Below are 25,887 nucleotides of genomic sequence, written 5' to 3' on the forward strand. Positions count from 1 at the left end.
ATGGACTAATCCACAGCAAAGGAAGAGAATAAAACGATTTCTTCCATTACAAAGGTCAGGATTAATCTAAATGAAAGCTTAGTCACATAATCTGACTTAAGTAGAGGTTAAGATGTGGACAGTTTACATGACAGCTCATATTGTGCATATATGCATCTGGATTTTTAATGGACTGTCAGTTACTCCCCCATTTTACAAGCCCATGTCACACGAGATCATTGTGTTCACAGACATGGTGTGGTCCCATTTATAATATGCGCAAGACACATCTGTGTAGTCATCTCTTCTCTGAACACAAAATATAGAGTTCAACCCACAAAAGTGAAGTGTTTTCGATTTGGATTAATTAACTACTGCTGGAGAGATTCCATAGCTGTTACTCTAACTGCCCAAATCCTTAGATGAGGCGTCAAGCATCACAAGCCTGCATTCGAACTGAATGTTGGTTTTGTATATGCTCTCCCGACAGAGAACAGAGCTTGGATCTTTGTGTTAACGTCCACGTTCAAGGACAGCCACACATTTCTGCGCGCTATAAAATGGGCTGAATCATCGCGACACAAGGGGCGGTGGCTACCTGAAGCCTGGTGGGAATTGGCCAGGGTGTGTCCGGAAAGGTCCATGGAGCCATGGTGGATGGGGCTGATGAACTGAGGCTGCATCATGGCGTTGTTAACGTGGTCCATGGGGTTGGCAGTGTGGATCACATTGACCTGAAGCAGAGTGTACACACGCAAACTTGAATATGTCTGACTTTGTGACAAGTACACAGTACAGCAATTAATACAAATACAGAATATCTGTACATGTAAATGACCATGTAAGCCCTTGCGTCTGTTAGCAAGTAGCATACACATACCCAAGAACTGATCATGCTAGCTTGTGCTAAAGAATATACATAGCATAACAGTGACACAAAAATCACATGTATGCAAGCAGATAAATCCATAAGAAAATGTCCTAGATAACTTAAAGCTTGGACAAATTTTTAGCTAACAATAGTCTTTGACAGTGTTTTTTTATTTAGCAGACATTTACTTTGGCCATAAATTGTATGATATGGCCTGGTATCTTGTGTTTTGTGGATTGCATGTTGTTCCAGTTGCGACAAACAATTGCTTTCCTCAAACCCAGCTGACAAACGACTGCATTTGTCCGTGGTAGTAAGGTTATAAATTCTTGAAAAAATTATATTCTGCAATGTCTTCTCATATTATTTTACTCTTGAATTTGATCGTGAAAGAGGGCAATCATTTTCACCATTTCTCACAAATTGTATCCCAGCCTCTGCCTTTGGCTGCGATCTTCCATATGAATATGGCATGAAGCTGTGGGTGGAAATCAAATCAATCAATCAAAGCTTCTTCCACACACCTCAACCTTGAAGGTGTTGCTGATGTAGCGGCCATTGAGCTCGGAACACACCAGCTTGAACTTCCTGTCAAAGAGGGCCTCTGTGTGCCAGTTCCTGTAGCGGATGAGATGCAGAACTTCCTCATAGTTCGTCATTGTGTTGACACCTGGAAAACCACGCAGGAAAGAAAGATTTCAGACAACATTTCCGGCCATTTCACAGGAATGTTTTTTCTTAGTAGTGTGTTTTAACTCATTAAAATAAAAATATCACAGATATGTTGATTTTACTTTTTAGATTTTCACTTCCAATCCCAAAAAGAACTGGAATGAAAACTCAAATGTAAGCGTGTTTTTTTGGGGCTCAGATGCAAAATACGTATGACAAACGTCGAGAACTATTTGAAAGTAACTAAGTAGTTAAAGCACTCCAACAGGTGCACTAATAGTGCACTGGTGCTACTTGTTTCCAGAGCGGTCCTTAAAAACCTGTAGTGATTGGGCCCCTGCTTAGAGGCGGAGCTTAACCTGTGATGATCAGGCCCATATTTGAGGAGCTCATCTCCAGGCCATGCTGCTGGATCTGGGCCAGGTCCACCTCCAGGCTTTCATGTTCGGCGTCCAGCTCCTCCCCCACCGCCGTCACCTCGCACGTGTCCAGGTTGTGCATGATCTCCTCCGACACCACCGACTCTTGAACTGGGGACGCCGCAAGCGCCCGTTATTTTAAAGGACTGCATTCATAAACTGATAATTTACTCAAAAACAACAGTGCGAATGAGCATTATTTTATACAGGCAAGCATGACTAGGTGGACATTTTCAGAGGAAAAGCAGTTCTGGCACAGTATTAAAGGCTGACCTAATGCTCAGCCTTTGTCCTACTGGATCTGTGATTCAGTGTTTCTCTGGCTCTTAGCCTAGATGCACCAGATGGCGAAACTACGCTCAGACTCCCCCACGTCACCCCTCCCTCTCTCCTCACTGCTGGGCTGATCACCCATGCCCCATCCACGCACCCCCCCGCCCCCCCGCTCCTAAACCCTCGCTGGCACCTGTGGGGTCGTCCTCGCTGTCGCCCTCGGCCTCCACCTCGCGGGTGATGGTGCTGACGATGCGCAGCTCGGGGAACAGGGTCACGCCCTCCGCGCTCTCGAACTCGGGGGCACCCCGGGCGAAGTGGTCGATGCCGCTCAGGCTGATCTTCGGCTCCTCTGGCTGCAGGACCATCACGTACCCCTCCACGTCCGGCACAGAGGTACACGACTCCTCGTTTAAGCACCTGGGGACAGGGGAAAGAGGTCTGGGGTGTCAGGGCAGAGGACAGTCAGGCCTACCAGTAATTAGTCCTGCTTTGCCAGAATCTTAACCGCTGAGGCACCTGCGGCCCACCGTTAGACTGAATTTACGCAAACTAGGGCTTGTATTTAAAAGACCTGCTGCACTGAATATCTGGGGTTTTGTACAGGACATAATAAGACATTTTTTATATACAGAAATGGAAAACTACAATATTAGCTTTGGCCTCATTTGATAATTTCACGAGATTCAGGTCATTTGTTTAAGACAATATCTCTCCCAGCAGTGACTTGCCTTTTTCCTGTTTGGGAATTTAGAAAACTAAAAAAAAATTTCAATGTTCCTCTTAATTCTTTTACTTTCTACTGTTAAGTCAGTCAAGGGCAAACTCTGTTCCTGTATCCAAGCACGTTTATGTTTATGCCAGGGCCCACCATGACAGCATTTAACTCATGTATCACATTATGAATACACAGGATCCTTCTTCTGAATCTAATTTTAAAGAGATGCTGACATGGGTAATTAGGAGCAGTTAATCAATTGTTTCTAATAGTATAGGGGTGTTCAATGCTAAAATGTAACAATACCTTCAATGTTTGATCTTACGATAAAGCAGATCCATATAGGCCCCCAAATTACATTTATTGTAGACAAATACCTCAAAGGCACATTGGTGGAAAGTATTATAAATTGCAAGCCACAGCTACGTCATTAACCATACAATGATGATTTTACTACTGTACAGACAAAATGGAGGCGGACACGCACTTGACGGTGGTGGAGATGCGCAGGTGGCGGATGCCGGGCGTGGGGAACTGTCTGGAGTTGAGGTAGGAGACGTGCTGCATGACCTTGTCAAAGCTCTCCATGTCATCCCCCTCCAGGGTCACGGACGACTGGCTGGGGTTAAACTGCACCTGCAGAGAGGCAGGACAGTGTCACCTGCGTGCACAAGCCTCACCTTCACTTAAATCCAAATGGAGGTCAACCAAATCAGCGGTCGGCAATGAGTCTTCACATGCGCTCAATGTCCATGCCAAAACTTTCGATATTTGTTTAAAAAAAAAAAAAATCAAAAACAGAAAAATCACCAAAAAAAATCTATTAAAAAATGTAACATCAACAAAAAGTTCACATCAGCCACAGAGTCCTGCAAACTGGTGTCTGTTATGAAGGATGATGGTGCCGACTCTTAAACCAAATACCCAGTGCATGTCAGAGAATAGCCCAGACAGCAAGGGGCAAGAGAGGCACCCAGAGAAGACTTATATTTTCCATGACATTTTAAAGACTTTTTAAAGATAAATGTGGTATTGTCAATGATTCATATTGTTTCAAAGTCAGAACATACAGAATTATATGGGGAAACACAATTTGTCAGTATGAAAATAATGTGCAGACATACAGTTTCAGATGCTCTTGGCTGTCGATCCCTGTTACTGATAACCTTGTACGTTAATGGGCTTACCTATTAACGTACAAGCCAGTGAAATAATGAATTTAAGCTAAAAGGCTCTGCCTGATTACCTTGATGTTGGTGCCCACTTCCTCAGGGAGCTGGATGTCCAGGCCTTCCTTGCAGGTGTACAAACAGTCGATCACCCTCTTCTTCTCCAGTTTCCCGGACCTGACCATCAGTCCGGCCAAGTTGCCTCGGAAATACTGCGACATCTGAGCGCTGCCCCCTACAGGCCAGGAGAAAGGGATGGTGTCAGTAGGGAACACTCTTCTCATGCTTCCTTTGGTTACTGCCCCAGCAAATCAGGCATGCAGTGTCTCTGCAATCATGCTCATGCAGGTTAGTACATCGCACCTAACAATGTCTGGGGGAGGCCAATGCCAAGAACAGGATGAGCTGAAACTGAAATTGGCCCCACATGCAATACTTTCAGATGACTGTTCACAATGAAGTCACAGAAACACAAACATAAAAATGGCAGGCATCGTGGTGATGAATAACAAGGACATCCTTACTAAAAATGATCTGGAATTATTACTTAACAGGCTATAATTCATTGACTGGAAAAAAGTAATCAAATAACAGTACTGTAAATCCTGAAATATTTGCCTTGCACCTTAATTTTCCTGGGTTTGGTGGTCTCCCTTTAACTTCAAACTTCAAAATGATTCATAGTATGTTACCAAGTCCAGTTTGCATATTTCAAACAGACACTGAACTACGGCCATTTGGATACAGGCATATTTCTGAGACGTTAAGGCCCTCTAGAAGGATAAGGGAGAGTGAGGATAGATGCCCAAGGTCACTGTGTAACTCAAGCTCAGTATTGACTGCAGCGGTTGGTGACATGACACTCTTAGAAGCCTTTCTCTGCACCAAGGTCACAGAGATGTGCAAGCACAACAAAGATTATAACACGATAACAGCATTATACACCCATAAGACAACAGCATTTCTATATGCCTCTCGAGTACTTTTAAAGATGCCGTATGTTTCGCTAACAACCATTTCAGTGCGTCGGCTGCAAACTGAAAGAAAATATTTAATCTGGAGCAACAAAAGATGAGAAACAGGAGAAAAACACAATGATGGGCTGGCAGCTGGCAGGGCAAGGGTGACAGGACCGGGCATGCTTCAAAAGTTTATAAGCCGCATGTTCGCATGCAAAAAAACACTGAACACTGAACACAGACTTCATGTGTACGCTTGTGCTTATGAGTGCTGGTTGAGCAAGTAGAGAAAGACTCCATCAACCTGTCAAAGTTTCAAAGTCTGTCTCATTGTCACTGTCATGTCCTGAATTGTCTGTGGAGGTAAGACAAAGAGGAAGAGAAGAGGAATCATGGATTATCTGAAGGAGTAGTTCACCCTTTAAACACACAGGGTGGACCTGCAGAAAATAATCTGTCATGCTGTCACAAAGTTTGCCAGTAGAAAACATATTTATACTTTTCTCAATATCAGTCTCAGTTAAGTTATAATTACAATTCATTAGGTCCTATCATTTAATCCACTTGGTACCCATCAAAAAAAATGACATGCATATTCACACTGTTTTATGTTGATTAGCATTCTCTGCGTTACGCTTTAAAAAAATATATAAATACTGTCGGGCAACATGGGGCTGAACATGTCCAGTGCCCACCCTAATTTGGAATGTCCTATTTGCTCCTTGCAACCGGCTGCATTCATGCCTGATCCCCACTGCTGCTTCAGGAGTGCAGACATCTACAGCTCTTCACTGAAACACGTGATGTCACCAGGCTGCTTCTTTTCACACTGAAGCCCGCAGCAAAAATACTGTTTTTTTTTCCCGTCCAGCTATCGTTACACGTATTGATCATAAATAGGCGTTCTGAGCCTTCTCGGTGATACTGCACTTTTATATCCCTGAAAGCATCACTGATGTTTACCTTTTCTATAGGTCACTCTGGATAAGAGTGTCTGCCAAGTAAATAAAATGTAATCTCAAATTATTTTGATCAAATCTTAAATATAGATATTTCCCCTGCTTTATTACACACATTATTTCTTCCCACTTCCACTGAATGGTCTTTAAAAACCCCAAACAATAAAGTCTCATTTTTGTTGGTGCAGAACCCATATGCTCTGCAAGTGCCCAAAATGTGTATTTTATCAGATCTGATAGAGGAAAATGTCTCAGTGTCCCCTCTGTAGATCTTACTCATCCTGATAAGATCCATTAAACTACTGGAGGCTACAGTGGCTCCTAAGGGAAAAGGGTACGCTGCAAGCTGAACCAGGGCTGTGTGAACCCAGATATGGGCGAAGCTGTCATGTGTTATTAATGACTCACAGACCAAAAACCCACTTGTTTTTCAATCCGTAAAAAAGTCAGTGACTGACAGAATGTGATGAAGAGTCACTCAGTGGCCCCTTTAAAATTATATTCTACACTATGGATGCATCGTTCATAAAATAGCTCATGTGGGAAGTGTTAATTATTCATGTTCAGAGTACCCAAGAGATTATTGGCCGGTCAGCCTGTGGTGAGAGCATAATTCCGATGACTGGAATTCTGCATGCACTAAAATATCGATCCCTACAGTTTCTAATGTACATAATTATGCCTTTAAAAGTAGTCGTCTGAAAAGGAGAAGCCACACACTGTCAGTGTAACGAGGGTGGAAGTAATCAATCAAGATTCATGTTGTACATTTTATTAAATAGCCTTTAAACCTCACAATTAGGCAGGGGTCAATTAAGGGATAATCACCAAAATTATTTTGTAAGGTGACCTACATCTGAGCTGAGAAAATAATCAGTTGATATGATGACTATATTACATTAGAACACACAATAAGCGTTGAGGCCTAATGTTTTTGGTTCATACTGTAATACTGGTCTGCCACCGTTTAAAATGTTACGTAATGTTGCACACCTTTTCGCAGAAATTGATAGATTTTCACGTACCTTGCCAGCATGCGCCGATGGTAAGCTGCGTCTCAATCTTGGAGGCATGCAGGGGGTAGTCCTCTGTGACCAGGAAGGGGTCGAAAGAGACGCCGTCCACAAACAGTGTCACCGCGGGGACCTCGATGTTTAGCACATAGTGATGCCACTCTTTGTCACAAACCTGAGGAGAAAAACCACAGGTTTTATGCTGCAGTTGTCAAAACATTTATTCAAATTTTTAACCAGTCCACGTACCCTAATTTCCCTTTTCTTGGCTCAGAATGCACAATGGGTGTTACAAGTTTCCTGCCATCGCTGCAACGCTCTCTGTCGATTCACCTGAACAGATAAGCACCGGTCTCTTCTGAAGAGTTTGCTGCCAGCTGCCGTTTCTCTGCATACAGCAGTCAACCTGGTGAGCTGCGTGCTCATCACATATGAGTACACTTCATGTGCAGCTGGAGCACTCCGACTGCAGGCAGCCTCCAGACCAGAGGAGGCGCTGTTGCGCAATGACACAAATGGCTCAAGTCGACCAGTTATACACAACCCAGTCAGCTGCCCGCCATGGTCAGCATTGGCACAGTCAGCACATGATTCATGATGATGGGGCACGTCACTATACTGAGAAGCAATGCTTTAGCAGGAGGTGCCTCTTGAAAACCCCCTTTCATTCTGTTTTTGTTTAAATATCCAGCTGCTTTTGAGAACCAAAGAACCAAAGCGCTCACTAAAGAACCATTTTCTTTGGTGACTCAGAACATAACAGCAAGCAAGGCTTACCAATCAGTTACTAGTCCACGCTTCAAAGAAACAAATTTGAGCTGTTCAGACAGCACACGCTTACAGCCGGTAATGGAAAGATTATGAGGTTGATTTTATTTAAAGCCAAAAATAGACCACTTTCTTTCATAATGCCTATTAGCTGATGTGAGCTTGAGTACAGCCATTGCCTCTCATCTGCCTAAGAAGATGCTGCAGTTGGGAACTATTTTTATCATTGGTTGAAACAGCATCGGTATAATTCATGTTTATTTGGATACTTTTCATTTTACTTTCAGATACTAGTTTTATCTTAAAAATACCCTGCACAGAATCTACTGGTAGAAAGAAGATGTCAGCAAGGAGACAAATTATTTATTGCACTGCTCCAAAGTGAGAGGTTGCACACAGAATTCTGATATTCCATTTGAAACAGGAATCTGTAAACAGAGTTCCTGCCCTTCACCTAAACACAGGGCTGAAGTGGTCCTTCGTGTCTCTCTGTCTCAAAGCTAAGAAGAACACTTTGTTCATCTTTAAAATGAACTGCCTCTTGTCTTCAAGGATAATAATTTCATGATTTCTTTATATTCACAACAAATAAAAGGAACACATCAATAATTCCAGCAAAGCAAAAAAGATACAAAAAGACCAGTTTGTGATGATTACCCACGATTGCTCAAGTAGACATACACAATTTACCAAAGCAAATAACCATACCTACATGGACAATGTCACGTTTTGAGTTAGCAATGGCTTCTGATAACCAAGAGCTGCGGTTGTGGCTTTTGCATTGTAACCGGTCTACGGTGTGAAAGGTGACCAGAGGATAAAGGCCTAGTTTAGAGCATGTTTGCTATCATTTATGAGGAAGGGGATTTGTGATGGGTCATTAAATTGAAATTCTGTGTGCAGGCCTCAGTCAACAATTATTTCATTCCTTTTTTTAAGAGAGAGTGGACAATCTTCCCTCATTAGTTATTTTTTTCCACTTTATTCAGATGGAAAAAGCAAAGGCTTAGGGATAGAGAAAGTATCACATGACACAAAGTGCCAATGACAGTAATCCTGCTGCACGACAGGATTCATGTATGGGTTGGGAGCCTACTGTCCTACAAACGGCCCTGCACGATCTCCCCTATGTTCAACAAAACTGGGCACCTCCCAGTGCATGTGTACAGTCGGGATGCACCACGGAGGTCAGATATGGTAGGTGGGGGCGTTCAGACCACTTCCTGACCTGGTCTAGCTTCCAGTGGAACTCGGCTGGTTTGTAGTTCTCAGACTCGGAGGGGTCCTGGCGCAGGAGGAAGATGAGTCGGCAGTTGTGCACGTACAGCGAGTAGTGATGTCGGTTCATCTCTGCCAGAAAGGGAGGTGACAGCAGTTAAACGCTCAGCAGTCTGATGGGAAACGGCCATAAGAAGTTGAGCCAAATGGCCCGGTTAAGTGGAGGTGCAATGTCACGGTTCACAAAAACACAGATTCCCACATTTTCTAAGGTACGTAATTATTATATTATGCCTTTAAAACTAGTTTTCTGAAAAGGAGAAGCTACAGGTGGATGTAATCAATCAAGATTGATGTTGTACATTTGATTAAATAGCCATTAAACAGCACTTATTTCCGCACGTAACTTTTATTCTGTTCCTAGTACTATATATGTCACATTTACCAAAGCCATTTAAAGCTTAGATTAAGAACTCTCCATTGATAGTTTGCGTGCAGATTCATTTTGGAAGTACTAAACAGGACCGCCGGTCGTTGCGACTATTCATTGTTATTCATGACATATATTTTGAAGGAATGAAAATGATTTATGTGGTGGTCAAAAAATGTTAACTGAAACAGTGAATTTAATGTGTCATGATAGCTAGCCCTAGCCAGTACTGTCTTGCATCAACAAGTATAGAAAGTATATATATTTAGCATCTTGAACCTACAGCCTGTAATACATTCATTCTATCTGGTTAAAGTTAAAACACAACACAACATGTTACAACTAACGTACAGGACCAGATTTAGTAACAGGGAAATCCTAAAAGCAGAAGTGCAGGACTATGTGGGTCACCTATTTCAGACCTCTGCATGTTCTCTCTGTCTGGGGGGGGGGGGGAGGGTATACCCCGGCACTGTAATCCTGCAGCTTATGCAACCTCGGCCTGGCCCACGCTACACGGCCCCGTTACACTCCTGTAACCGAGTGGGTGTCCCGTCTAAGAGACGTTAAAGGGTGTGATGGTGAGCGTTTAAGACCTGCGGATTCCCTCTGAGTGTTTCACTAAGCCTTCATTTACAGCAGGGACCTCTGCAGCGAGAGCCTGCCCGGAATAGAACGGGCTGTGAGGAGCAACGCTCACTGCAGGGTGAACACTCAGGGATGCATCACACAGGAAATAAGGCACAGAGTGTCAATATGGGCCGTGTGAGAACGTGCTCGCACACGCATACACACACACACGCACACATACACACGTACTGTATGCACGCACAGGCATTCCTGTGCACGTACACACACACCCACTTGCACTTATTCACACCCCTACACTCTCATCCACACGCTTTGTAATTTGCAATGTTGCCTATGTCCATGTACAGGCTGCGCTGGAGGGTATTTCTCCACAGGGGGCTGGGCCGGTACCTGTCTTGTCGGAGTTGCAGAGGATGGTCTCCTTCTCCTTGGCCCCCGGTCCGTGCCTCATCCACACGGAGATGGTGAATGGCTCCTTCAGGCTGCTGCTCACCACGCCCTCGGGGACCCTGATGGCCTGCGTGCCGTTGAACTCGTAGACCTGGTCGCTGTCGTGGCCGTTGTCCGTGGGCAGCCCCGCCGTCCAATTGGCTGAGCCGCTGGGGGCGGGAAGCAGCTCCACCGTTCCGGAACTCGCACCTGGAGCCAACACAGGGTTACTGTGTGTCACTACATTACATTACATTATATTACAGCCATTTGGCAGATGCGCTTATCCAGATCTATTTACAATGAGAAGACAACTAAATAATTTGGCTTTAAGAGCAACAGTAACCCTAGAGGTGGGAGGTAAAGTCATATCACAAATGTGAAAACCTCAGAATCGACTGTAAACTAGTTAAGCCTGCGTAACAGTGACCATAACAAATAAACTAATTCCTTATGATCAATCAACAAAGACAAGAGCACAGAAGTGAGCAGCACAAAATCTTAAATGTGGCAAAAAATATTTAAACAATATTTTGGGGGTCTACAATTATTTTAAAGGAATTAGAAAAAAAGGCTTTGGGAAGTCAATTTCTTCCTCACAATTGCACAGGATACTGTAAATCAAAGGGGGGAAAAAAAACAATTTTCTGAACAGAATGTTACTGGGAGAGTATAAATCCTTTTACCAATTACCACCATTTTTACCATTCTTTTAGAATTTTAGTACAACCTATCCCCTTCCTGCACCCTCCTTCTCAAATCCATTCTCTAATGTGCCAATTAGGAAAAGGGTTTGCTTACCACACATCATGTGCAGGGACTTCTCAGAGTATGTCTCCCGGTCACAGCCCTTTCCAATGTGGCTGGTCTCTAGCTCGATGTTGGCCTGGATAGAGGTTATTGGCTCCTCACAGGTCTCCAGGTGCATGCTGGGAAATAGCGCCAGACTTCCTGTGCCTGGCTCATATTCCATCCGTTTGTTCCATCCTGCCCCAAAGGAAACCAGCAGTTTGAGCGAAACAACAGAAAAGGACCCAGTTCTGTGCAAACAAGCCCATAAGGGATGCCAAGCACAGCCGTAAGTTATCCGAGAGCAATTCAAGTTGAAGTTAATATAATCCACTTTGCAGAACAGCAAAGTGTGAGGGCATTTCGAGCACAAATCTCATTTGCCACTCTAGTGTTGAGTAATGTTTTTAGCTGCTGACACCAGCCCATAAGGGGGGGGTTTAATGTCCTGCTCTCAATGAGGTACATAGCAGAGCTAAATCTTATTCCCCACCTTTCATTTCTCGCCCATGTTTGGGTGGTTAAATGTGAAACTATAGGCTCAACTCACGACTGCAACATTCCCCACAAATCTGGCAGAGCGTGTGCATGTACGTCACGTCTCTGCAGCAGCGAGCTAACTGGGGTGCCACAGTTACGGGACCAGAACACTACACAGCCGAGGAGTCACCTTCAAGCCATTCCCAACCAACATAAACTCTCCGTGAATGACACCATGACCAATTACGTAGCTTAACAGAGCCTAACTGCCGCAGTACTGAGACAGAAGGTTCAGCTACACCTGCAGCTAATCCCAGGTAAATGAATACTGCTCGATCACCTTGCCAGCCCGGTTTACAGGTGGGCTTGACGTCGACCTTCACCAGGACATCCTCAGAGGCCCGGTTCTTCCCGCAGTCGTAGGCGGTCACTGTCAGCTTGTACATGCGCTCTTTGCTGTAGTTGAGCTGCTCTGTGTTCTTGATGTAGCCTAGGGGGGGGGGGGGGAAATCACAATGGAAATGAGCTAGTCCTTTATTGGTCGGACTCTTTTCAGCGTTGAGCGACACACCCGGTTGCAGCTCCGCCTGAGAACAATGAAAGCCCACAGCTGAGCCAGCACTGACTTTAGGAGCATGAAAAAAGCTTAACTTGACATAACATTAGACCAGCAAAAAAAAACTGAAAGAATAGACTTAATAAAGATCACATAATAAAGGGGCTACATTAAAGATCACATCAACTTCCTGGAAAATCTCTTGCTCACCCAGATCAATTGTATTTGGCCCATTTAAGAAGTGTATTTAATAATGCAGTAGTGCCAAAAAAGCTCATAAATCAATTTCTGATGTAGGTAGGAGTAGCGGCTCAGGGGAGACGGGGGGGGAGGGGGAGACGGGGGGTGTAATGCAGTCCCTTCGGTGTCTAACCTTCCTTGTCGATGGTGAAGGGCACGTCGGGGGTGAGGATCTCGTAGCTGCAGATCTGGCTGTACTGGAAGGAGCAGTCAGCGTCCACGGCCTCCACCCGCAGGATGCTGTCGTAGGTCTTCCCCTCGATCGCCGTGGCTCTGTACGCCTTCTCCTTGAACACCGGCGAGTACTCGTTCACGTCGTTCACCTGGACGTGGACCGTGGCCCTGGATGAAACGCACAGACGATTCAGAACGAGGCTCTCGCCAAAGCCAGTCAACCGGGGGGAAAAAAGCATTCAAAAATGAACAGGAAAAACTACAGATGGCTCAGGAATTGTGATAGTGGAACGTTCAGGTCAAAGGTTCCACTGATCCTATGACCTGCTAGTTCACCAATGCAATATGCTGATGTGAAATCTCAAGAGCAACTAAACCAGCTAAAAGATAAAATAGATTTAATAAATGTAACTGGGAGTCATGTTTCAGGGCAATATATAGACAGACCTCCATGGGACATTTCTGCCTGAGCATTGTTCTGGCTGGAGAGTCTCAGTGTAATCTTATAAGGCTCAGAAAATCTATTCTGAGCACTAATAAACAGAGAGAGTAATGTGCTCTCTGCTTGCTATTATGATGACCTCACCATATAATTGAGTTTCAGACGTCAGGATTGGTCACACTTTTTAAAATGTATTTTTTGTAAAAGTAAAAAGAGAATAATGTAAATAATTAATAATAACAAATAATTTGACTTGTTTTAGAGATCATACTTCACTTACTTTTTGTGCACTTTACAGTGTACAGGGAATGAGATAGGCTGTCTGTAACATTATTCATAAATTATTAACATTATAATAAGAGATATATAACTCACTTTTGTCCTTGATACAAAAAAACAAATATGGTTATAAAACAGTGAATGCATCTCATAATTATCCATGTATTGATACTCCATGTGGCCCAAACACATTTTTTGCATTTTTTTGTGGTTTAAATATTTATGACCCCAATGACAAAGTATCCCCAATATATGCTGCTGTTTGTTTAATTACATTTAAACTTGGCTAAAATAAACTAAACAAATAATAAAACATGCATATTCTTGTGATTACTTTTCTTGTTGTCCAAAAACAGGTAACCATGTTTTAGAAATGAATAAATTTGTCAAGCCGACTTGCAACCAATATCTTTAAAAATGCTAATGTCAGCATGACTTCACTGCTGTAATTTATAGTAAATGATATCAAGCTGGCGAATTAGCAAGAAGAATGGATGCATTTCACTTGCTACACAGTATATTCCTTTTATAGATTCGGGCATATCAAGAATGATGAAAATGTACTTTCCCCCGGACTTTCCCAGAATGCACTGTGGGCAGCAGAACTGAAAGGCCCTGGGTGGCTTAGCGTGAGCCTCTGACTCACTTGTGGGATTTCTTCATGTTCTCTCCATCGGGGCCCTCTCCACAGTCGTAGGCCTGGATGGTGAAGGTGTGCTCCTTCTGCAGCTCGCAGTCCAGCTTCTCCTTGGCCCGAATCACGCCCTCGCCCGTGGACTTGTCCAACACCACCGCTTCGAACGGGACGTTCTGCCCGTGAATCCTGAAGCCACAAATCTCACCTGTGCACATCGACGGGAGGACGGGAGAGGGAAGCTTAAATGCCGAACTGCAGCCGTAAAGATTAATGACACAGTCAAAAACAGCCCGTCTGCATCAATAAAACACGCACAAAAATAAACGAATAAAAAACGATCGTTTGGCAGCCATGGGGTAGTGAGGCTGTGAAAAAGCCAGAAGCACTGTGCTGGATGGTAAGTACTGGGTTGGAGTGGGGAGCGGGGTGGGGTGGGGGTTGAAAATCTCGGTTAAACAGGGGTGTCCCTTCCAAGCCACTTGTTCACATTGCATCCAGTCATGCAGGAAGAAACAAGAGAAAGATGTGGACAGGCATTTCACAGGAGAACTTAGGACCCAATATCTAAAAGAAAATAGAACATGAATAAGATCAAGTATAGAGCCAAGTTCAGTGGAATCACAAATATTTGAATGTATACAAGGCGGGGCTTCAGAGAGATAACATGCTAATAGCTTCCTTGTTGTATTAAAAGTAGAATTGATGAAGAAGTGTTACGATTCCTGTCAATGGTTTCAATATCTAAGCACAAGTTTAAAAAAAATAAGTCACCATTTGTATCGCTTGTTCATCAAATCTAGATTTTTTTTCCCCAGTGAAAACAGTCTTCCTGTGCAATGTTGTCTGCCTTCCCCCACCGCTCTCGGACAACAAAAGCAATCGAACCCAAGACATTAAAGGAAAGGGGGGTCAAACCAAAGCACTGGATGGTAACAGGTTAGAAATATCAACTTGGTCGACATCCACACACAGAAAAAAAAAACAAAACAAAAAAAAAAAACAGCTTTGGCCATGCCATGAGTCATCATCTGTGGGGCAAGTCCTCCATTGAAGGCTTTCCTTTACAAATACTGAGTCTGGAAAAAGACTCTTTTTTTTCCTTTTTTTTAAAGCATGTGAAAACCTAAATAAATTACGCTTTTTTTTTTTGTAATCTATGATTGTGGGCTTCACTGAATGCCCTTGTAAATAAAAATAGCTAAATTACATTCTGACATCAGAAGGTAAAACGTAAGTAATCTTATGTGGCATGATGTAAATATGTCTGATCTGTGATCTCCACACCATCAATTACAAATTATCATCAAATAAATATCTTGGAGCCCAGCTTGGTATTTTCCCTCCTTAAAGTGACTCATGTAGTGTTAGTATCTGCACAGTACAATGGATGTCTCATGCACGGATATTTCTAACAGTTCTTGCCCCCAAACCCACGTCAGAGCCTTTTCTCATCCAGTTGGGTCTTTTCAAACAATTTTGGGTGAAACAAAGAAAAACGCAAATAAACAAACTGGGAGCGTCTTATTAAAAAGCATGACAGGAGTTTCTGTGTAAAGTGCCGATGCCCTGAAGTTAGTGGGTTAATACAACGGCATAACAGGCAGGAAAAAGAACCCGTCATCACCTTCTTTGGTGAAGGTCACTTCAAAACTCTCTACAAGAGGGGAGAGAAGATAAGTCAGTTGCACAAAGAATAACCTTTCACATACAGAAGACTCAGTGTAACAGTGTGCGTGGACGCAAGACACCCTCTGAAGCAGGTCAGAACTATAAGCAATACCACCCAGGGCTGCAAATTATCTGCACAGGAGAGAGTAAGAATCTGAGACATATCTTTTGTCAGTACCCTTTAATATCCAAAGCAATGTACCCAAATTCCAATCTTTTTCAAATGTACAGGACAAGGTTGGAGTGTCTAAAATTGGGGTTTCCTTTCCATCATTTCAAACACTTCCTGTAGGTTCATTCACAGGGGGAAAACAACTTCCTCTTCTGTGCCCAGCTTGCTTGTTTTTCACCCAAAGGGGAAATGAATTCATTTGTACCACTCTGTGTTCTACAGCAACAGCCATTCTAACACGTCTCCCTTAAAAAAGATCACCATCTGGGCATGTGGTCCTGTCAAAGCAGGCACTTAATCTGGCTGCCATATGTCATGTTCTCATTTACAGTGCGACAAACTACATGATGAAAAATGTTAATCTATATGGATGCAGAAGTGCATTTTAGACACTGCTGTGTTGGTACTGACCGAACCCTTTGTGTCCTGAAAGGGTATTCCTCCTGCCCCATCAACAAAACATCAAATCCCTAATGACTTTAATTTTAGCTCTCAAACCTACTGCAATAAAATAGGAATACTTTCCCATTGTTGGTCCAATCAGAGTGGAATTATCCAGTCAATTTGGCAGCTTTGCTTGCCTCCCACCAGAGAAATGCTTTTGGTTTTCTGGTGGACACTTCAAGATGGATCTCCCATTGGTTGCTGCTGTTCTGATCAAGCTGTGCAACTCTGGCTGTACCACCCTTTCAGGAAATCTAGAAGCTTCCATGACCAGTCAGCCCTGACTCAGCTGAGGCTCATGTCAATAGGCTGGATGTACAGTACAGCACTCTCCGCAACAGCTCCACGCTACGCTGGTTGACTGGTCTCAGTCTAGAAGCATAACCTCTGGTTGCAGTTGCCCTTATGAATGCCCCGCACAAGCTATTTTTAAGGATCAGGGGCAGATGATTCATTGACAGCAGACCAAACTTTGTGCTAACAAGGGATTGGCTGGACATTGGAATGTCCATTCACTTCTAACTGACACCATGTTGCCAGGAAATCTGCAGGGAGAATGCCAAAAACAGGCTTGGGTATGGGTGCCAACTGCTCATCCCCTCCCTCTGGGTCTGCTTACGCAAATACTTATTACCAGCATGCCCAGTTAAGTAAAACAGTTTTTTACTTAACTGGGCAGTTTTTATCAACAAACAATTTTGAAGTATTTGAACAAACCCCTTAAATAATTTGGGTGCAAAAATCTAAGAATTAGAAGCCGGGTCTCAGGAGGATATTGGAGTATTTTTATATTTTTATAAAATACACCTTGTAGTGTAAGTTTCACCATAGTAGAACATATGGTTCTTGAGATAAATACTCATGTCCTCTACAGGGGACAAAAATCAACTGCCTGGTCTTAGGAGGATATAGAGCAGTTCTAAAATGGTTTCTTTAAATACAAACAGAGAATCACGTGACAGTTGTGCTCTGGGAAGAAGCAAAAGGGCAAAATGCAAAGCCATATGTACTGATGGCGATTAAGTATCAACATATTTTGAATGGGGCCCAAGATCAGAAGCACAGTTGGTTGGCATGGGGTCATCAATTGTTACACGTATAAGTAAAATAAGCTAATAAGATATCTGATGTGGAGACAAGAAAGAGAGAGAGAGAGAGATGCTTTCATATGGAGGTCACCGGCAGTTAAATTTAAATACCTTATTCCACACAAGAGAGCAGTTAGATAAATTGCATTGAACTTGAGTTCCATGAACAAGATTATGAAACAAAGGCAATACAATCCTGTCCTGACCTAAGTTTAAGTCTAGCACACAGCCATTCAAAGGTCGTATTCGCTTTATGCACATAGAAATCTCAAGTAAATATGTAAAACGAATTCAGTAGCATCTTCTTTACAGATGCGCTAATCCTCATGATGCAGCTATTCGCTTAAGCTCTCTGTACTCACCACATGCAGCTACATGCTCTGCTCTGTACTTACACATTTAGCATAGCATGGATTTCTGCTGCCGGTGGCTTAGAGCTCATTTTGTAATCTAATTCAGCATGCAACCGAGGTAAATCAACATAACATATCTACTGCTGAATTGCAACTGATAAAACACGGGAGACAAAAATAGCCACATTTGTCACTAAAAATAATCACAATACAAATGAAATTTATTCAGACAGAATGATCACAAAATTTGAAACATCAGTTAGTTACATTAAATTGTGAACAAATTTACATAAGCACTTACAATGCATTATCCACACAGTGCATATATCCAATGTTTATACGAGACCAGGTACACGAAAACATCTTACAAATATCTGTATGAAAACTGCATGAATGCCAGCTTTAACTAACTACCTCATGAAAAGAGAGAGATTCTTTTCAGGAGGCAGTGAGTCAATGGAGATGAAAAGGCAGTAGGCATATGCCTCCTAGTGAAGAAAAGAGAACTCCCTTCTTACCTGCATAGCGAAGTGGGGCATCTTTATCCAGGGCTATCAATGGAGGGTCCAGCAGGACTTTGTCATCATTTTCTGTTACGATGCCGTGGTATGTTGTCTCAATCCAAGGTTTGTGCTTATTAACTGAAACGGAGAGCAGTAGACGGTCCAATCAAGATCAACATGCAAGAATGGTAAAATAATGGCAGTTAGGATTTTATACATTTAGCAGATGCCATTAACCAGAGGTGTGTGCACAGCTTAAATTTGAACACATTATCCGTTTATTGAGCTAGATTGAAACAATTAGGAACAAATGACAATCGATCAAGGGTAAAACCCTAAAATTGCCAGCAGCAATACCACCATGCACCCTGCTCCTGCTGAATGGCTGAATCAAAGCAAGTGTGGGCCTGGTTAGTACTTGGATAGGAGCCCTCCTGAGATAATAAGTTGCTGCAGGAAATAGTGGGCCTCGTTATACTGAGTTCCTGACTCACTGAGCCATTAAAGACCCCATGACACAGAGAGTAGGGGTTCCCTGGTGTCCAGGGTAAATTCCCAACCTGCCATTTAATCACCACCCCCCCCCTTGATGTGTGGTGAGCATTCTGGAACAAAATGGCTGTCGTGCATCACCCAGATGGGTGCTACAAAATTGGTGGTGCAGAAAAGCACGTTGAGTGTCAGGAAAAGTGCTACATAAATGCAATGTTTCACATTCATTCAAAATAGGAGTGCCTCTTAGCTCATCAAGTCTAATTCCAAAATCACGATACAGGGGCCCCGCTGCCCAATCTGGAAGAGGTGCTAAAAACAACTGCACACACTTGACCAGGAGCTTAATTTAACAATGCTATTCTATCATTTGTATTATTCTTGAATTGCCCTCTTAGGATGAATTTGATTTTGTTAAGAATTTATTTGGCTGAACTATTATGACGGCTATGTTACCATATGTTACTGTTATGGTATCAATTCAGATACATTACAACTCAGGTCATTTTTAATCGTATGCAAGCAAAAATCAAGCAAAAAAAGATATTATCACACAAATGTGGCCCAGCGCTGTCAGGGTGACACTCGAAAGCATTTGAGGAGAGTAACTGTACAGTTGCCGTTTCCCTTTGTAGGTCAGACAGTGACCGGAAGCATTTGCCATCAATGCAGATCACCCTGCTTAAGTGGACAAAAGCACAGCCTCCGACAGCTCTCCCTTTTAGCTGCCGCAGCAGTAAAAGCTGCGGGGACCTCAACAGCAGACCACAGATCGCTAAGCAACTCCCAGAGGATCGCCATTTCCCGCTGCTACACGGACAACGAGGGAGACCGGAGGGCAATGCAAGGCTGCTACCGACGACTGCGAAGCAGCCAATCCCTCGCGTGTCGAGCGATGGAGATTTCCGACAGAGACACAAGCGGCGTCGACACGTCTGCTATCCAATCCGCTCCCCGTGTCCTTCGCACGCGTAGTGCTGCTTCTCAAACTGCCAGATTCCCTTCTCACTGTCACATGACAAATGACTGACAAATCATCCGCAGCTGGAAATAAATCCCAAATTTGATGAATCTATTCATAATCCCACTCTTCATGCACACCATTAACGCATTTGAGCGCCTGACGGCTGATTTCCAGGGGTTACAATAATGATACCATCTGCTGTCTAGCAGCAACAGAGCAAAGACGAGGCAGAAGAACACTTATTTTGCACAGAACAAATAACTACATCCATTAAAATGAATGAATTTCTGTCACCTTCAACAAAACACATCACCAGGCAGAGACAAAACCGACACAAATCAGCAGAGGAATTCAAAAACTACTAGGCTAGATGATACTGAACGCATTCCTTCACTAATTAAAATGAATTTCTCTTTCACAGAAGACAAAGACATTATTAACAGACTGAGACAATATTGGCACAATTAAACAGTAGAGTTCTGACAGTATTAGATTGTACAGAACAGATGCATTCATAAACTGAAAGAATTTTATGTCACGGTGGGAACCGCACATCAGACACAAATAATTAATGTGACAACAATGAAATCAGTTCCATAATTGGAAGTTGTGCTTGTTTCCCTGTCCCTTCAAGACATGAAAGATCCAGCAGTTAGTTGCAAGCCACTGCATCAGGACAAATATATACAGTAAGCTATGAGGCTTTTTAAAATAATCTCATTTTTGTAAGCTGAGAGGTTTTCATGCTTGTCAAGGTCACTCAGCTTTTTGCAAAGCATTTTTGCAAAGCTTTGCCAAGTCACATTTAAAGCTTTCTGTTATTATTTAGAAGACTAACTCAGGTGTCAAAGAAACCAAAATGACAAGGAGACTGGTACACCTGCATGGAGCGACCCCTTTTGAACCCCCCTCATCCCTCCATCCAGGGGGATGAAAGACAGGGAGGAAAGACAAGCGATGAAGACCATGGCCGTGGCTTCCCAGGCCAGCCCTGATTGTTGCCTGCACGGTGTGTGACTGCCAGGAATTCTGGGGTATTCTTTGTCCTAGAGCTGCCACAATGAGCCCCTGTGTAACCCGCCCCAGCTGAAACGCGAACACAGCTGATCCCTGACAGTGCAGCAGCAACACATGGCCTCACAGCCGTTTCCCTGCCAACCGAGTAAGTCAGGAGGATTCTATTCCGCAGTCTGCCAACCATTTTAAGGGAAAATGATGAGCAGATCTAACGAGCACTGAGTTCGCGATGAGCGCTGCAGTGGCCAAGAAGATGGCGCGTCATCACGTGCGCACCCGCCGCCGGGCGACTGGGCACCTGCACTTTCCCCTGCTGAGCAGCACATGATGAGTCTTCCTCCGCCTCAGACCTGCACTAACTGCAGTACGGCAAGAAGAGGCCGATGACCTCACGTGCTTCAGAGGGAGGCTCAAGTTCATCTGCGCTCTCCCATAAGGAAAACGGCGGGTGTGGTGAGCACTGCGGCGTGAGCATGATGGGACAGTCCAAATTGGCAAGAAAAAGCAGAAATCTTTTGCCTCAAAGGAAAAATAACTCACAGCTGATCTCTCAGTAGTGCGGACTGTAAGGCAGAAGCAAAGCTCGTCATTATTGAAAATCTTCTTAACCGTGGCCCTTGCCTGACCTAATATGTTGAGGACATCTGTGTTCAGGTTGCGAGGTCCAGACTAGTGAAAAACCAGGATGATCAGATTTAGGCCCCTCATGCAAAGAGCTTCAGAGAAATCGTGCAAACGTTACCCTCGCACACTCTTCATCACGCACCAGTATAGGTAGTAGGAGGAAAAAAGGACAATAAATAAATAAATAAATAAATAAATAAATAAATAAATAAATAAATAAATAAAATCCATTTGCCCGGATACAATCTTATCCGGTTCATCCTTCAGTTCAATAGCTAAGTAAGCCATTAAAACCAACTCAGATGTACACTCTTGCTTATCACTGCCTGTTGTGAGTGGAAGCTGTACTGATAAGACGGCCATGGGACCGATGACCTTTCATGTGGGTAATTTCATTTTGGAGAGCGCTGCAGTCCTGGCACAGTCTCACAGGATTTGAACAATCCCAAAAAAAGTATTATTTAAACGCAATGGCCCAGCTTTGCACTTCACCTGGAAAATGACAGGTAACCGCCCTCCTGAGATTAGATAGGCCCATACCTGTACCATCAGGTACATGCATGCTTACGTCCAACCTTTGAGCCCGCTGTTCATTTTATGATCTAAGCAAAATCGGCAAGTATTAATACTCCTCTGCTTTTTCATACTTATACCCAATATGAAATCACAATTGTGCTTCTGGGGTTTGTTACAGCACCCATACCCAGGTGCCAAGAGCACTGCAGCTAAAGCGTGTGACTCCTCCCATATTCCTATAAGCCTGTACAACCCAAGGAAGCCTGACCAACTTCAACCCACTTTTCCGTTGGCAGGAAGAGGACTGGCTGCCACAGCAGACTACCTCATAGTCGACCGATGACATGGATGCCCAGACCGTTTTATGGCGAGCGTCTTTTACCACCTGAGTCACCCAGGAAGCCAGTGGAATTCCCCCCCACCACCCACCCCCCCCGTTCCCAGTGGTGGAATCCCAGTGGCATCCGATACTATAACGGGCCGCTCCCGTTTCGTTCAGCGACAGGGTCAGGGGCCGGACAGACGCCTCCAGCAAAGCGCGGAGGTATCTGGCGCATGCTGGCGTGACGGTGCGGGGGCAGACTGCAGATTTATGTCCGCGGCTTCTGTTCTGAAGGCAGAGAAGGCCGCGGGGCGGTGAGGTCGCCGTCTCCAGCAGCACTGCCTCACACACAAGGGGAGCCTCACTCCAGCCATCCTGCCTCAGCACAGCGGGTCAATCGCCGCACACCTGTCATTTCCCTCACGAATAAATCTCAGCGCTCGTGACTTCACGCCCGCTTTGTTCTTTCTGTCTCCTCTGACAAACGGGCTGGGATGCATGGAATAGTTTGGAGTTTGGAATCCGTAAGGAATTTGAAGGAAATTATAATCTCCAGATTGAGAGCGCCAGGTTTGACTCTCAAGTGGCGTACCGTTACTGTGTTTGATTTTACACTGATTCTACTGAATGAAAGATTCTTCCCACGCATATCTGAACAAAATACAGTTGCACAAACAACACAAATCACTGCGCGTCACACTGATTGCTAGACGATATAATGCAATGAACTGCGTTTCACACCGCAAACAAAGGAGCCAATTTCATAGAAGGAAAATCTGTGCCGATGTCACTATTTTAGCCTCGGGTGGCAAAAGAAAACAGCGGGGAACAGCAAGCTGTTATTGCAGAAAATATTGCAGGAATTTTTAAAATATCATAAAGTAAAGAAAAGACAGACGAAAGAATTCCATTCTGTTCCGGGGACAGCTTTTCTGAGCCAACACACAGGTGGTTTAGCCATAGATCATCTCCAAAAATGATTCAGAAGTAATCTCCTATAGCAGTGCAGTAATCCATGAACAATTTCAACAATGGAAGCATTCGTACGATGGGTTAGGCCCCACTGGCGTGGCAAATTGATTGCTCGGCTCATTTGCCTAAACGCTACTCGCGGAAAAGACCGTATATAAAAATGTAAGCAAGAAAGAAAGAAAAAAATGAGAGGGTAATGACTGGGAAAAATACTTTAGCGGGGTAACTCGAGATTGGAGCAAAACACGCCTGGCACTGGAACACTGGCCCAGAGAGAGACTCGGCCAAACCCCTTATCATCTCGGCTTTATTTAGGCCTAGCACCTGAACACTAACGCTGTACGTAACCATTGTCACTATGGCCACCATTACTGTCATTGAGTTTATCATTAGTTTAATACTACAGGTGTCTCTATTTCATGTATTCTGCATGAGACTTCAAGCATCTGACCTCTGACTTATGCACTCATGCTATGACTTTATAAGCTCACAGATTTCAAGGAGGATTATTTTAGATTCATAATGCAGGATCATGTTCTTGTTAAAGTCCAATGATAGCAATGTAAATAGCCTGCCCTTGGAGTAAACTCCAAACAAAACTAAAACGCATCCAGCCTTGCTATTTCTTCACACGTTAGGTGTCCATTTTTAGCCTGACTTGGAATTGGTGAATGATTCATTTCTGGGAGACGCAATACCCAGGCGTGACTTAACAACTCCACGGTGTGAACGAGAACATGCTTTGCCAATTAATACTGTTGCCACCCTCCCATCTGACATGTAAAGGACATCAGAAGTGTTAGCTGATGTGTCAATGTGGACCAGAAGGGCGAAGCAGCAGGAACTGGCTTCTCAAAATAAAGGGAAAATATCTTGATAATAATCACAGAGGCAAATACTTCCTTATTCGATCTGAACTGTCGAAGGTCGGCATGACCAGGGGCCTTCGCAACTTGACAGTTGGTGGATTTTCTTTGTTTGAACTACATGAAATATATTTCTTCATTTATAAGAAATGATTATTTAAAATCAAATCAAATAAATCCAAATCAAATAAATCAGAGAACAGTGGCTTATGAGATCCACTCAATGTATTATTAAGCTATTTGAAGAGGGATTAACTATTTTAAGCATTTTTGGACAGAACTAGTGCAGTCTCACAGGCGTTACCAAGTGACCGGAGGCTTTAAGACCCATAATGGATGGACATTACATTACATTTATTTTAGCATACGCTTGTAATGAACCAACAAAACAACGTTCAGTCAAATGTCTTCGCCTGAAAAATATCATGACTGGTTTAAAGCAGTGATTCACGGACAATGGATTCACCAGTCATGGGGTTCATAGAGTCCATTCACAGGTATTGGGTAGTTAAGTGTACGCTGAAGGGTAGGGACAGAATAATGTTAGAATAACAGCAGAGAGATAACAGGAAAGGATCTACAGGTCATTTGATCTCAATCCAAGCCAACCAGCTGGACTTGCTCATGTGTGTATAAGTATATTGACTTGTCTGGCTTGAGGCGTTAGCACAGTCTTCACCTGATAAGATTGCATGCCCCTGCCTATTCACAGGCAGCTTCTCACGTTGTGCAAACACGGAGCTGAGTAAGCATGCTGCAAGCCCATGCAAGAGCCACAACATTAGAGTCAATACGAAAGGAGGCGAGCGAAGGTGAAGCTCAAGAGCTTCAAGGCAAATGTCTTAGAAAAGACTGAATGGAAAGCTGAAGGCTTTCACGCAGAGATTAGTTTAATGTACCGTGTTGATCATTTTGGCCCAGGGGCCTTCTCAAGTTCAGTAAAAAAAAAAAAACTTCAGAATACAATAAATATATGAGTTACTCCCACTAATTGCGCAAATGAAAGAGGGGAAAAAAGGAATTAGAGTTAGAGTCAGTGGATGACTTTTGGAAATCTGTCAAGGATGCTAAATAAATGAACACACCTTATTGCCCGTTCCCAAATCCTGACAGAACTGTATGTTCTGCTTGGAACAAATGGTACCAATCAAGGTTGCCTAGAAATCACTGATTCAAGCCATGGCTAGCATGAGCCGACTATGACCACAGATGACTGCGGTGGATAAACGGCATACGCTTCACCAGGGGTGCGGTGGGGATTGGCTCAAGTTTCCTCAAGTTACCGGTGAATCGGCTTTTCCTCCTGATCCATGTGCCAGTTTCCCACAGGCTGCCAATTATCATCAGCGCGAGTTACGACAATACGAGGAGGGCGAGGCTCGGCTACACGGCTCAGAATAGGCACTCTGCCTGGAGACAGTGCTCAGAGCGAGCGCGGAATCACGCACGATGCCTCCCTAACAGAACGAGAGGAGAAAGCTGCCCCTGAAAATCACAGTCAAGGGTTTGACGTGTAGAAAAAGAGATTTGTGGCGTGTGTTCAAAACTGTATTCATCAAAAAAAGAAACACAAAGCAAGTGATGACTGATTATCGATGTAAACCATCAAGCCTAAGGTGGACACAGCTGTTATTCAGACATTGGGCAGCATTTCAAGATGTGGTGCAGTTTAGTGAAGCATTGATAACTTAAACATCATTAAAAATACATAGCGAATATTGTTATATAGCGACAAATTCATCCATTATTAATGAGAGGACATTAATGACATACTGAGAAATGTCCAGACAAGGTTAGAATCTGTGCTGTACTGACTACAGT

General features: G+C 43.6%; 1 protein-coding gene across 5 annotated transcripts in view; it reads right to left on the reverse strand.

Annotated features, from left to right (window-relative positions):
* Window positions 1–25,887, reverse strand: part of LOC135238440 (calsyntenin-1) — a 35,664-nt gene that overhangs the window by 4,367 nt on the left and 5,410 nt on the right. For 2 of the 5 annotated variants that reach the window (XM_064306333.1, XM_064306332.1), the window contains 16 exons: window positions 18,309–18,431; window positions 15,690–15,719; window positions 14,075–14,270; window positions 12,667–12,875; window positions 12,078–12,227; window positions 11,270–11,455; window positions 10,430–10,678; window positions 9,029–9,150; window positions 7,045–7,207; window positions 5,365–5,415; window positions 4,179–4,336; window positions 3,420–3,568; window positions 2,408–2,634; window positions 1,882–2,052; window positions 1,375–1,520; window positions 578–713 (listed from right to left, as the gene is read on the reverse strand). In XM_064306333.1, coding sequence (XP_064162403.1) covers window positions 578–713; window positions 1,375–1,520; window positions 1,882–2,052; window positions 2,408–2,634; window positions 3,420–3,568; window positions 4,179–4,336; window positions 5,365–5,415; window positions 7,045–7,207; window positions 9,029–9,150; window positions 10,430–10,678; window positions 11,270–11,455; window positions 12,078–12,227; window positions 12,667–12,875; window positions 14,075–14,270; window positions 15,690–15,719; window positions 18,309–18,431 — 2,466 coding nt within the window. The remainder of the gene's footprint in view (window positions 1–577; window positions 714–1,374; window positions 1,521–1,881; window positions 2,053–2,407; window positions 2,635–3,419; window positions 3,569–4,178; window positions 4,337–5,364; window positions 5,416–7,044; window positions 7,208–9,028; window positions 9,151–10,429; window positions 10,679–11,269; window positions 11,456–12,077; window positions 12,228–12,666; window positions 12,876–14,074; window positions 14,271–15,689; window positions 15,720–18,308; window positions 18,432–25,887) is intronic. The other 3 variants (XM_064306334.1, XM_064306335.1, XM_064306336.1) reach the window with 3 other exon arrangements.

The sequence above is a fragment of the Anguilla rostrata genome, chromosome 13 (genome assembly GCF_018555375.3).
Source record: "Anguilla rostrata isolate EN2019 chromosome 13, ASM1855537v3, whole genome shotgun sequence".
Lineage (NCBI taxonomy): Eukaryota > Metazoa > Chordata > Actinopteri > Anguilliformes > Anguillidae > Anguilla > Anguilla rostrata.